The sequence below is a fragment of the Vulpes vulpes genome, chromosome 13, assembly GCF_048418805.1.
Source record: "Vulpes vulpes isolate BD-2025 chromosome 13, VulVul3, whole genome shotgun sequence".
Lineage (NCBI taxonomy): Eukaryota > Metazoa > Chordata > Mammalia > Carnivora > Canidae > Vulpes > Vulpes vulpes.
In genome coordinates this window covers 76,504,289-76,519,492 of record NC_132792.1, presented here as the reverse complement: position 1 = coordinate 76,519,492, position 15,204 = coordinate 76,504,289, and the positions used below count along the sequence as shown (strand labels likewise).

At 31.9% G+C, this 15,204-nt stretch overlaps 1 protein-coding gene across 11 annotated transcripts in view; it reads left to right on the top strand.

The window, feature by feature from the left end:
* SNTG1 (syntrophin gamma 1) overlaps positions 1–15,204 on the top strand; it is a 794,914-nt gene that overhangs the window by 647,134 nt on the left and 132,576 nt on the right. For all 11 annotated transcript variants that reach the window (XR_011996669.1, XM_026011160.2, XM_072734765.1 and 8 more), the window contains one exon: positions 2,476–2,514. Coding sequence is in view for 10 of the 11 variants with exons in the window: in XM_026011160.2 (XP_025866945.1) it covers positions 2,476–2,514 (39 nt within the window). In the remaining variant the exon portion in view is untranslated. The remainder of the gene's footprint in view (positions 1–2,475; positions 2,515–15,204) is intronic.

The window sequence follows — 15,204 nt, the reverse complement described above, 5'->3', positions numbered from 1 at the left end:
TAAAAATGATGCAGAGAATTTAGGATTTCCATTATTTAGAATTAATATTGTTGCCAAAAGTAGACAATTTTTAAAACTTTGCTCTAAGAATGCATTTAAGAATATATTATTTATAGTTTGATATTTTATTACATTTAATACATTAGACATTATTTCAACCATATGACATACAGCATTATTTTTAAAAATAAATTTAAATTGTCATTAATGTTTCCAATAGTTTTATCTTTTTAAGCTATTTTAGTGATGTGGTTTCTTATGACTACTAAATGAGTGACCTAAAATATGTACTTCTAGCATTTTTTACATTGAGTTTATTCATAATTTAGGTTTCCTAAAGTATGTTTGTAAATGTAAAAGTGGGCACACTGTTTCCAACTGATAAACACTTTCACACCTGAGGAAGAAACTTCCGTTGATTCCTTATCCCTCCAACCATGGGCATGCCTGCAAAGTGATTGAGGCTCTGAAGGTGAACAGCTGGCAACCTCCACTCTGGGACCCACTGTGGTTTACACATGGCTGTCACTCACTCGGTGCTTGCGTATATAAATCCTAATCTAGAGTTGCCAAGAAAACAATAAAGGCACAAAGGATAGTACAAAAAGGACATATTTGCCTAGCTTCCTTAAAATATTCTCATTGTCTTCAAAGGAAATCCAATCTTCTTTTACATTAAATTTTGTCTTATTATTTATTGTATTAATAATCATCACTTATTGAGCTCTAACTTCATGACATTTGTTTTTTCATTTAATTTTTCCAACAAATATATCTGGCTAATATTACTATGGACATTTTACAAAGGATGGAAATTAGACACAGGATAATTAATAACCTGCCTATGACTGCAAAGCTTGACAATGTTATTTTATGTCTACATTGTAGCTTCTGCACTGAACTTAAGTTCATTTCACACTGCAGACATTTGGACTCTTCAGACTCTGTAAACTAGCATCATTATGCTCTTTTCACAGCTTGGAATAACTTTCATTTTCATGTTCCAGCACTTACAGTACCATGACTCACATTGGTGGAAGATCATTAAAGGTTTTTAGAAATGAATGAATGATAGTCTTCACACTTCTCTTTGCATATATCATATATATATATACATACACACATATGATATATATATATATATATAGTGCATGTGCACATTTATATACATTACTGTGGCCCAAGCATTGTTACAATTACTCGGATTATTCAGACTTTTTTTCAGGTTAAAAAATTAAAAATTACAAAACTAGATAGTTCATGCTGGAAGACAAGGGTCCATACAAAATATTGGTAGAATTTTATAATTTTTTTTAACAATCCGTAAGAACAACAAAAAGCATAGTTCCACAAAGTATTCAATATGGATTTTTAAATTGATTAATAAAAGATGTTTAGGAGGTATTTTTTTCTGTCTCTAGACTATCCTGATTTTAGCTGAAGATACCAGTAGTTTTAGAGATTCTTTAGCTGATTCCTCACCAAAACAAAAACTATTTTGAAATGACTATAACAATGTAAGAAAGATATATGTTTTTTGTACACGCCCCTGATTAGATCACATGAATCTTCTGTTTTCTTTTCTTGTATATGTTTCCAGTAAGTCTTTTCTTGTACATAAGCCATTGATGATTCTCCAACTCTGTGTACCATATCTATTAAATTTCCTGTTAGTTCATATTTATCAGTAAGACAAAGGGAACCAAAACTAACAAGGAAAATAAAATAATTCAATAAAATAGTTTCTAAGTGAAAATAGTGTTTAGTGTGGTGTAGATTATGCCATACAGAGTTAGCATTATAGAAGTTTCTCTAGAAAGCCAAAGAAAAATAAAAATTGGTTTTGATTACTGAAGATTCTGTTGAACAAAGGCTTTGTGTGCTATAAGGTTATTTGTCTAAATCTGATGTTCATTTTAAGTTGGATTTTGAAGTTTGTTTATATGACAGTATAGAGGACATTTTTTCCTCTGAAGATTAATTTTAAGTTGTTATGAAATGTCACTCATTAAATTATTTAAAGTAAATGTTATACTTTATTTGGAGTCCTGAATGAAACTATTTTGACACATATACTTTTTTATCTTTTAGTATTTGAGTATTTCATTTCCTTTTCTCTTGAATGTTAAAAGAAATTGAAAATAATATTTCAAGATAAAAAAATAAATTACAAAATATCACTCTATATTGTCTGTAGATTCTCATTTAACATTATATGGAAACACATGCTTTTAATATCTCATAAATGAGAAAATTATTAGATGAAAATCTTTTTCAAAATGTTTCTATATCATTTTGGTAGCCAAAATCTTTTAAAAGGTTGTAATTGGTGTTTGATACGCAATGATTTTAATATGACAATTTAGGATATTAGTATATATCAATGTACTAAAAAATAGATTCTCATAAGTTTGAGGGCTCTTGTGTAACTTTATGTTTATTGTTCTCATTTTTATTATTTATTTATTGTTGCAGATTAAAAAAATCAACCGAAACTTTCCTGTAAACCAGCAGGTAAGAGGAAAAATACTTGGAAAGACAAACCATATATTTCTTTCATTTTATCTATTACAGAAGATAATCCTGATTCATTTAATTTTTATGTGGAAATAATTGGCACTCTCATTTGCTCTCCAGGAAAAATACATAATTTATTAGATTTCTTTCATATTATGTAATATATCTGTTTCCCTAATCATATTAAAAGCAATTTAAAAAATTATTTTATCTAAGTAAATAATCAAAACCTAGTTTTGTTGTATGTATTTGACAAAATACATAAATTTATTTTTATTTGAATATAATATTGGAGAACTAGGAGAGCTATTCACATAAAATAGCTTGTATCTTAGTAGGAGATCTATTTTTTTTTATTTAAACTCAAGTTGTTTAATATATAATATATTATTTGATTGAGGGATAGGATTTAGCGATTCATCAGTACCATATAATCCTTAGTGCTCATTGTATCAGGTGCCCACCTGAATGCCCATCACCCAATTACTCCATTCCCTGACCCACTTCCCTTCCAGCAACCCTCAATTTGTTCCCTATAGTCAAAAGTCTTTCATGGTTTGCCTCCCTTTCTGTTTTTATCCTATTTTATTTTTCCTTCCCTTCCCTGTTTATCTGTTCTGTTCCTTAAATCCACATTTGAGTGAAATCATATGGTACCTGTCTTTTCTCTGACTTAGCATAATACCCTCTAGTTCCATCCACATTGTTGCAAGTGGCAAGATTTCATTCCTTTTGATGGCTGAGTAGTAGTCTTCTACTTTATCCATTGATGGACATGGACATTGCTGCTATACACATTGGGGGTCCATATGCCCCTTCAGATCACTATTTTTGTTTGGAATATCTATGTTTAATTGATCTAAAAGTTAGAAGGAATCTTCAAAATTAGAAGACAATATTTAACATGAGCCTAAATGAATGCATAGAATGAAAATGATGTCTAACTAATCCAGCCAAGAATTTAGTTATTAGATTGATAATTGATTATAGAATAAAATAATTGATTATATAAAATAAATAATTCTATTTATAATTTTATAAAGCTGCAGTTAACTCTTGCATTGCCTTCATAAACATTATGGAAACATTCATTTGAATGAAGAAAGTAAGTGTAGGCTCCATTTTGGACTGATGCAATCAGTTGTGTGTCAGGTTTGTGTGATGGTAGAGAAGCAAAGGCCAGCCATGCATTTCTTAACCTCGACATCAACCTCAATGTGTAACCATTGATCAACATCCAAACATCTATCCACTTATAAGTAGGAGGTCAATCACAAGTTAATTTCAATGGTAAAAATTTTAAATAACCAACTTAGGAAAACTAAGTTGCTTCTTTTTAAGATTTTATTTATTTATTCATTAGAAACAGAGAGAGAGGCAGAGGGAGAAAAGCTTTTTTTTTTTTTAAGACTTTATTTATTTATTCATGAGACACACAGAGAGAGAGAAACAGAGACATAGGCAGAGACAGAAGCAGGCTCCATGCAGGGAGCCCGATGTGGGATTCAATCCTAGGACAACAGGATCATGCCCTGGGCTGAAGGCAGGCGCTCAACCGCTGAGCCACCCAGGCATCCCTAAGTTGCTTTTCTTATCTAAACCTCAGTTCCTTCATTGGTAATATTTTAAAAAGTGCAACTACTTTACATGTTTATTTTTAGAGATTAAATAAAAAATGTAAAATTCTCAGTATATGCCATTATTATTATGTTAAAATTTTAAATTTGTTCTTTAGAATACAGAATTTATGGTATTGTATAAATTATATTATTAGTGGTGCCACTAGCCCAGACTAGCCCACAAAGTTACGTGTGACTGAAATACTAATGAAAATGGAAAGTTCAGTGTGTCTACAGTGCTCTGAACTATGTCTTTACAGCTATCGGCATATCTTGTTTCTGAGACATGTTGATGTTTTAGGTAGATGCAGAAGTTGGAGAGCTGTATGTCATGTGTCTCACTACATTCCACTGTGGTTACATCTGAGGCTCTTGTTTGTGGTGCAGAGACCAGAGCTCTAGCCCAGAGCTACTGATTCACTAGCTCTGCAATGATACCTGGGAAACTCTTCTGTGGCTCCCAGTCCATCCCAGATGCTTCTGATGCCAGTAGGACGTTACTTGGAAAGTAGTTTAACAATTTTATAGGGCTATAGTGGAGGAAAAATTCATTAATGAGAAATTCAGATAGAAAGGAACATCAGCCATCATAGAAGGTTGTAATGCCCATCAGGAAACATAGTCGTTTTATAGTCAGATACATAAAATTTAGATCTATTCATTCGGGGAATTCTTGCCAAAAATATAATTGATGAATGTTTCTTTAAGATTGACCCTAATAAAAAAAAATAATAAAAAATAATAAAAAAAAAGATTGACCCTAATATCTATGTGTTTATCCTTCCTTGCCCTTTCTAACCTCGACATATGAAGTATTACTAATTAGCATAGTTTATATTACTATAAATATTTCATAATCCTAATAACCTATGACTATTCTTTATTTACAATGACAACTATATTCAATGCTCCCTACATTTTCCCTTCAATGACCTGTGGCATTCTTTGCCACCTCTGCATTTACCTGTGTTTTGAATAATAGTAAAGTAAGTAAGAATCTGAAAAAACTTACATGTAAAATAAATAATAAAAACTATTCAATATGCCAAGCCACACATATGTTAAAAATGTAGATAATCGTTAGTATTCATAGCTTTTTATTTGATAGCCTTATAATATTATTATACTGAAATTTTATTTCAAACCTCTTAGCTTTTCACTTTTTAAAAAAATCCTAATGAATTCTTGACATCTTAAAAACTGAAAGCAGAGTTAATAATTTTTTTTTTATTTACTTTCCATCATGGAAAGGAAGACTTCTGGGAAATAGGATTCATTTATAGTCCAATATTCATATATACACACCATTGGAAAACTCACTTGCATAATGTGATAGCAATGCATTAGGAGGCCAAAGTACATTCCCTACTTAATAAAATGTGAGCCACCTTAATGAATAAGAATCCAAAAACAGATATAATCTCATCTCTCCTTCAGATTTAGCATGAAAAAAAAAAATACTCAACCCTGTAAGCCATAAAGAACATGCAAATTTAAAACATGGTGAAATAGCACTACATATACACTAGAACAGCTAAGAATTTGCACGGAGAACCTGGAGTTGTTATACACTACTAGCGGAAATGCAAAATGGCACAAACACTTCAAAGAGGCTGGCAGTTACTAAAAGGTCAGACCTACACCTACCAAGTGATCCAGCCAGTCCACTCCTAGGAAGTAAAAGCATGTGTTCCTACAACGACTTGTTCATGAATGTCCATAGCAGCTTTGTATGTTAATACCCCAGTTAATAACAGGAAACAACTCAAATTCCAACAGGTGAATGGACATACAGTATCATATCAATACAATGGAATGTTACTTAGCAGTTAAAAGGAACATACTCTTGATATGTGCTACAGCATAGATGAATCTCAAAATGATTGTGCTGAGTGAAAGTAACTATGCACTGTCCCCTCCAAAAATAGAGTATATTCTGTATGGTTCTATTTATATAATAGTCTAAGGATTGAAAACAAAGGTACAAAATCAGGAAGCATATCAGCAGTTGTCTGGAAGGGAAGGGAAGGTGGTAATAGGAAGGGAGTATAAAGGAGCGTGAGGGAATCTTTCGGTCATGGATATGCTCATTATGTTGATTATAGTGATGGTTTTATGGGTGCATAGATATGGCAAAATTTATTAAACTTTACCATTTAAATATGTGCCATTTATTTATGTCATTATACTTCAATAAACTCTAAACCATTTATTATTAAGACATCTGGGAATTGGGGGCACCTGGGTGGCTCAGTAGTTAAGTGTCTGCCTATGGCTCAGGTCTTGATCACAGGGTCCGGGGATTGAGTCCTGCATCAGGCTCCCCACAAAAGCCTTCTTCTCCTTCTGTCTATATCTCTCTCTCTCGATGTGTCTCTCATGAATAAGTAAGTAAAATCTTTACATAAGTAAATAAATAAAACATCTGGGAATCAAATAAGTTAAAAATTATATTAAACCAAGGCCATTGGGATTTGCTTTAGTCTTAATTATTGTCTAGACTTGAAATTATAATTGTGTATCTCTTAATTCACTTTTTGTTAGGAGTAACTTACTCCTTTCCTCTGTGCATCCAGAACATAACCATCTGTCTTCTCTGTCATAATTTTGACCAGATTTGTTTATTTAAAAAAATGCAGTGAAATTCAGTTTCAATTGATATGTTTCCTGAAAATCATGGAGAGGGGGGACAGTGGTCTTGCTGCTAAGTATCTGTTAAGCAGTGGTACTCAGCTAGGTGTTAAATTATGTTGTGATAATTTACTCAATGAATTAGAGATCATTTAGGCAAGCAGACCTATATCACACTGCTGTACATGCCTAACTCCATTATATAATAATTTATTGTTTTTCATTTTTTATTATTATTAACTAAAATTCCTCCATTGTGAAGCATACCTCATTATTTTCATGAAAATAACATTTTGCAATGAATATCTTCAGTGCTTACCAATGAGAAAGGTTAGGGAAGATTAATTCATCATGAAAATATTGATATAATGAACTCCCTTTATATCAGGCACTATGCAAAATAGCATTATTAAATTATAATAGTTTAAACACATAAAAATTATATTAATCTGAAATAAATAAAATTGTACTTCAGTTTATCTTATAGAAACATTCATTTTGTCTAGTTATAATAATTTGGATACATTATTATAGATAGATGTATTGAATATGTAGAATGCCGGTGACAACAGAGAGAAAAGTGACTAGTTATCTCTAATTGTGTTAGGAGAGCTAAAAAATTCAGAACACTTTAAAAATCCATTTTTGGAGTAGCGTCAAAGAAGATACAGGAGTAAGGACCTACAAAACTTTGGTTTTCTGTAAAAACCTGCAGAAATCGTCCCAATAAACTTTTCTCAACTTTGAAAATTCACCAAAGGCTTACTGAACCCAGGGAGCATTTACAGGCACACCCTGAAATATTGCAGGTTCAGTTCCAGACCACCACTATAAAGTGACTATCACAATATACTGATTCAAATGAATTTTTTGTTTCCCAGAGCCTATAAAAGTTATTTACACGGTACTGCATGTCTAAAAAATAATTTTTTTAAATAACCATAATTTTTAAAAAAATAACCATAATTATTTTAAAAATATTTTAAAAATTTAAAATTTATTTTAAATATTTAAAAAATAACCATAATTTTTTAAAATTTTTTTAAAAATTTGTTGCTAAAAATGTGAACTATCATCTGCATTTTCATCACTTTTTTCTGGTGGTGGATCTTGCCTTAGTGTTATGGTTGCTGACTTATCAGGGAAAGAATGTTTGCTTAAGGTTGGGGTGACTGTTTAACCCACAATAGAACTTCTTTCAAAGTTGGATTCAATCCTCTCAAAACCTTCCTGCTGCTTTATCAACTAAGTTTAAGCAATATTCTAAATCCTTTCTTGTTTCAACAATTTCCATAGCATCTTAGGAGTAGAGTCCATATAAAAAATAAAAAATAAAAAATAAAAAAACACTTTCTTCGCTCATCCATAAGAAGCAATTCCTTCTCTGTTCAAGTTTGATTACGAGATTGCAGCGATTCGGTCATACCTGCAGGCTCACTTCTAATTGTAGTTCTCTTGCTATTTCCATTCCATCTGTAGTTTTTCCATCCACTGGATGGATTTGGAATCTCTCAAAGCCATCCATGAGGGTTGGAATCAACTTCTTCGGAACTCTGTTAATATTTTACCTCTTTCCATGAATCACAAATGTTCCTAATGGCATCTAGAGTGGTCAGTCCTTTGCAGGACGTTTTCAATTACTTTGCCCAGATTCATCAGAGGAATCACTGTCTATGGCAGCCATAGCCTTATGAAATGTGTTTCTTAAATGATGAGACTTGAAAGTCAAAATTGTCCCTTGACCCGAGGGCCACAGAATGGATGCTGTGTGAGCAGGCATACTAACAACATTGACTCCATTGTACATCTCCATCAGAGCTCTTGGGTGACTAGATGTCAATACTTTGAGAGGAATATTTTTTTTCCTGAAAAGTAGGCTTCAACTGTAGGTATAAAATAGTAAACCACGTTATAAACAGATATGCTGTTGTCCAGCTTTTCTTGTTCCACTGATAGAACACAGGTAGAATAGATCTAGCATAATTATGAAGGGCCCTAGGATTTTCAGAATGGTAAATGAGCATTGGTTTCAGCTTAAAGTCACCAGCTACATTGTTCCTTAAACAGGAGAGTCAGCCAGTCCTTTGACACTTCGAAGCAAGGCATTGACTTCTCCTCCTTAGCTATGAAAGTCCTAGATGGCATTTTCTTCTAGAAAAAGGCTCTTTCATCCACACTAAGAATCTGTTGCTTTGTGTAGGCATCTTCATTAATAACCCTAACTAGGTCTTTTGAATAACTTGCTGCAGCTTCTACATCAGCGCTTCCTACTTCATCTTGCATTTATATATGATGGAGATGTCTTCTTCCCTTATACCACATGAACCAGCATCTGCTACCTTCAGACTTTTTCCTCTGCAGTTTGTTTACTTCTCTCATTTCATCAAATTGAAGAGAGTTAGAGACCTCCTCTGGATAAAGATTTGGCTTAAGGGAGTGTTGTGGCTGGTTTGATCCTCTCTTCAGACTGTTAGAACTTTCTCCATATCAGTAATAAGGCTGTTACACTTTCTTATCATTTGTGTGTTCACTGGAGTAGCACTTTTATCTTCCTCCAAAAACTGTTCCTTTGTGTTCACAAGTTGGCTATTTGGCCTAAGAGGCCTAGTTTTCAGCCTATCTCAGCTTTGGAAATGCCTTCCTCACGAAGCTTACTCATTTCTGACTTTTGATTTAAAGTGAGAGATGTGTGACTCTTACTTTCACTTGAACTCTTAGAGGCCATTATAAGGTTATTAATTGACCTAATTTCAAGATTGTTGTGTTTCAGGGTGTAGAAAGTCTGGAGAAGAGGGAGAGAGGTGGAGAAATAGCCCTGATCAACTGAGCATTCAGAACACATATAACACTTACTGATTAAGTTCTCCGTCTTATAGGGGGACACTCTGTGGTGCCCCAAAACAATTTCCATAGTAACATCAAAGCTCACTGATCACAGATCACCGTAACAAATATAACAACAGTGAAAATGATTGAAATATTGCAAGAACTACCAACATTTGACAGATACACAAAGTGAGCATATGGCACTGATAGACTGGCTCAATGCAGGGTTGCTGCAAAACTTCAATTTATTTAAAAAAAAAAAAAATAGTGGCACCTGCAGGCAAAACATGATACAGCAAAGCACAAAAAAATGAAGTGTGCAGGTATTCAAGAAAAACAACTGAATCTTGATAAAACACTCAATTTCCTGGCATTTTATCTTGATCTGGTGAATCTCCCCCAGCAACACGGGGACCCTGAAAGCAGCAGCTCACATTCCCAGGGCAGCCTGCCTACTCCAGGCATCATTTAAACAACTAGTCCTATCTACCTGTTAGATTAGGCTATAATCTAATGATGAGAATTCCCTTCACTCATTTTAGCTTTATTGAAATGTGTGCATCTATGTGTCATTTTTAAGCAAAATATTCTATTAATGAGATTGGCAAATTGTCTTTGTTTTTATTTTGTATTTCAAAACTCAGGTTCTTTTCAATGGGAAAAAAAGACTTTTATAAATACTGACACCAAATTGAGTCACATAATCTGGGGATAATGAACCTGTTATTGTTTTAGTCCATTTTATAATACTTAGTGATAAAATATGGTGGCATTCTATGCTTTAAAACAAAATCCTCTTCTAAATTAGTATTTCCCTGTATATGAATTCTCATAAAAGGAACTAGCTTATAAATCAGTGTGAAAAGGTAGTGGAAGAGGTTTCATAGGAAAAAGAGGACTGACTAAAAAGTACTTTATAGGTGAGCACACACCAAATTAGGCACAAAAATTAGTTATCGTTATAACTAAAAAATTAACTACATTTTAGAAATCTTGGAAAAGAGTTCTTGGAAAACTCTTTTCTTGGAAAAAAAAGCATTGATGAATCAGGAGATAGAAAGAAGATAGGAAAAGATAAGATACAGTATATAGTGTATACAGAATTTTATATCATGGAGAAGGCACTAATGGGAAATCAGTGGAATACTGAGATATGGAATGGGATCGTTTGTGCAGTTATTTTTAAGGATGAAAAGGTAAAAGCCCAAGTTTCCATGAACTTTCTTTGCAGCAATGCTTCACCTGTAGAAGTTGCTGCACAAAAAAAAAAAAAAAAAAAAAAAAAAAAAAAATTGTTCACAAAGAACTCTCCTCAGGATTTACTCTCTATTACTTTTCTGGACTTAAAATGATATTTAGATCCTTGCACATATCAACTTGGGAAATACAAAATCCAGCTTGAGAGGTGATAGCTTGCACATAGCCACTGAAGGTGCCAAATCTTATCCTCCTTCAATCCCACACTTACTCCAGCCCCAGCCTGCTTTATGCCACTACATTTTCCAGAATTTTATATAAATGAAATCATACAGTTTGTCTGGTTTCTTTCACACAGCATAAAATTATTTTTAGTTTTATCCTTGTTACCTTATACATCAGTTCTTCATTCTATTTATTACTGAATAATATTTCATTGCTGGCTATACCACCATTTGTATAACCACCCATTCACCTGGTAATGCACACCTGTTGTGTTGTAAGTTTTGATGTGTAGCAGATAAAGCTTCTATAAATATTTATGGACAAGTCCTTGTTTTGACATATGCTCTTATTACTTGGGTAAAATCCTGGTTACAGAATAGCTGGAAAATACTGAGGTGCATGTTGAACTTTTTGAGAAACTCAATACTATTTTTCTGAGGGGTTGGCCTTTTGGCATTCACACAAGCTGTGTAAAGAGAATTCCTGGTATGGCCAGTTTTTAGATTTAGGCATTCTAATAGACCACATGTGATCTTTCATTGTGGTTTTAATTTGCATTTCTCAAATGACTAATAACGCTGGGCACCTTCTCATGTGCTTACTTGCCATCCATATATCTTCTTTTGTGAAGTGTCTGTTCAAATATGTTGCCCTAAATTAGAAGTTCTTAATTATGATGAAGTCCAATTTATCATATTTTAATGGATCATGCTTTTGCATTATACTTAAGAAATCTTTGCCCAATCTAAAACAGAAATTTTCACCTCTGTTTATTCTTAGATTTTTTTTGTTGTTGTTGTTTTATAATATTCTCTCATGTCTGATCCATTTGGTGCTAATGCTTGTTTTAGGAGTGAGGTAGAGATGAACGTTATTTTTTAAATGAATATCGAATTGTTCCAGTGTTTGTTGAAAATATTATTCTTTATCAACTGAGTTGTTTCATGCTCTTATCAAAAAATAAATTGATCATATATGTGTGGATCAATTTCTGGACATTCAATTCTGTTGAGCTGATCTATTTATAGATTTTGACACTAATATCACACCATCTTGCTTACTGTAGTTTTTCAATGTCTTAAAGTCAGGAGTTCAACTCCTGTAGCTATGCAACTCTTCCATGAAATTATTTTAGCTACTCTAGGCTCTTGTCATTTCTGTGTTAAAAAGAAAAAATCAAATTGTCACTGTACTTATATTTGTAGGGCTATTTGGATTTTTAAAAATTTATTTATTTATGAGATACACAGAGAGAGAGGTGGAGACACAGGTAGAGGGAGAAGCAGGCTCCCTGCAGGGAGCCTGATGCAGGACTCGATCCCAGGCCCGGTGATCACAGCCTGAGCCAAAGGCAGATGCTCAACCTCTGAGATACCCAGGTGCCCTGGGGTATTTGGATTTTTACTGTGATTGCTTTGAATCTGTAGCTAAATTTTGGGAAAGTTGACATTTACCAATATTGAGCTTTGAGATCTTTCGACCTGGCATACCTTTCCATTTTTTTAGTTTTTTTAAAATTTCTCTCAGAAATAGTTTTCAGTGTTTAGTGTATAGATGTTGTATACATTTTATCAGATTTATCCCTAAGTATTTCATAATTTTCAGATGGTATAAGAATGAGAATATTTCTTAAATTCAATTCCTAGTTTTTCTTTGCTAATATAATAGAGATACAAATGATTTTTATATTGATTTTGTGTTCTTAATAGTAGCTTTAGACATTCAGTTGGGAAATATTCATTTTTCTTGAATTTTCTGGAGAATTTTATGTAGCACTAGGATTATATATTCTTTAAATATTTGGCAAAATTCTCCCATTTATCTAGACCTGAAGTTTAATTTATGTGCAGGCTTTCAACTAAAGTTTACATTCTTTTGAAAGTATAGGACTATTCAGTCCACTTCATTTTGAGTAAGATTTGATTATTTAGATCCTTCTAGAAATACATGCATTTTATTTTAATCTAAGTTGTTGGTGTAAATGTATTACTATTCTTAAAATGTATATTTTAAGAGCTATAGATTTTTCTCAAATACCGTTTACCTAACTCTCCTCAAGTTTGATATGTTGTATTTTCATTTGCAATATGCTCAACAATATTCTGTCACTTTATTTGTGATTTATTTCTTTAGTCATGGTTGTTTTGAGGAATTTTTAATCTCCAGATGTTTTTGAATCTTCCGTACTTCCTTCTCTTTTTAATTTCTAATTTAATATTAATTTAAACATAGAAGATATTTCATGTGATTCCAAATCTTTAAATCTCACTGAGATTTATGTTATCGTTTAATCTGGAAGATAATGCCAATGTATTTATAAGGAATATGCATATACTCTGTTGTTTTGAGATAAAAAAAATGTTTTTCAAATATCAGTCATGTCAAAATGCTTGACAGTGCTATTCAAGTCTTCTATATTTTACTGGCTTTTTGATTAGTTGTTTTACCAAGTATTAAGATAGTAATATCTAATTCTCCAACTATCATTATTTAAATTTTTTTAGTTCTGTTATTTGTTCTATTGTATACTGGGTTTCTACATTCATAATTGCCATGTATTAGATATTTAGATATTAGATATATTTGTCATGAGATGTCTTTTTTTTCTATATTTCTTGGCCTAAAGATTCCTAGGATTCTTTATTTTTTAGGTTTTAAAAATTTTAATTACAGTATAGTTAACATACAGTGTTAACTTAGTTTCATGTGTACAGTATAGTAATTCAACAATTCTATACATTATTCAGTGCTCATCACGATAAATGTACTACTCATCAGTCCCCATCACCTATTTTGCCCATTGCCCTACTCATCTCTGGAAACATCTGTTTGTTCTCTATAGTCAAGAATCTGTTTCTTGTTTCTCTTTGTTCCCTTTGTTCATTTGTTTTGTTTCTTAAATTCCACATATGAATGAGATCATGCTATTTGTATTTCTCTGACTGGCTTATTTTGCTTAGTATTATACTCACTAGCTCCATCCATGTAGTTGCAAATGGCAAGATTTTATTCTTTCTTATGGCTGAATTATATATATATATATATATAATGTATATAATATTTAATATAATATTTAATATAATATATAATCATATATAATATAACATACAATATAATTATATATTATATATACACACATGCATTTTATTTTAATCTAAGATTAGATTAATCTAGATTATTTCTAATATATATATATATATTTATATATATAGGCTCCTTCCATAATTTGGTTGTTGTAAATAATGCTGCAATAAATTAAGGAGTGCATTTATCCTTTTGAACTAATGTTTTTGTATTCTTTGAGTAAATACCCAGTAGTGCAATTACTGATAATAGGAAATTTCCATTTTTAATTTTTTTAATTTTTGATTCTAATTTTCATAGTGAATCTTGTTCTAATCTTCTACATTCCATCTATTCCTCATTGGTGAAGTTAAAGCATATTTATTCTAGAAAATATAAATTTGGGTCTTGCTTTTATGTCAAAATCTGAGTGCAAGAATTGGAATCCGTGAGTAAATGTCTAATGCTAACGATGGAAAATGGAAAAATTGCAGAGTTTCAGGTGATTCCCAAGGTGTTAATCTAGTGAATTCAAATCTACACTTTCTATATGCAAAATGTATATGAAAGTCTTAACTTGGTTGAAGTTAAGCTGTTGTGACAAGAAGTGTAGTGGTATCAATAGCTCACAATATCCTGAGTTTGGGTAATCTTGATTTTGAGACTGGAACAAATGAATGGAGTCCCATTTACAACAGAAGAGTATCTTCCTTGAGCTTGTGTATTTAGCACCAAGATCATATTTCTTGTAAGAGTGCAATTAGTTGCAATTATGTATATGAAAATCCAAATGAAAATGTATGAATTCAATGATTTATTTTAAGTGAAATACATGGAGACAGAATATGTAAGAAAATACATTTTAGCTATATTATCTCATACCTTAATGAACTGGTGAGTACAGATATTTTTCAAAGCAAAGATACCATCAGTTAACTGACATATTTATGTTTTTTTAAAAAATTTACTCAAATACATTTAAATTCAGACATTCTTATACTAATGGTGAGAGTATGAATTATTATATTTTGGAGGGTGGTTTTGTATTGTGTATCAAAATATAAATTGCATATATCATTTGACTCAATAATAATCATTTTTAAAGTGTGTTGTGAACAGAAAATAA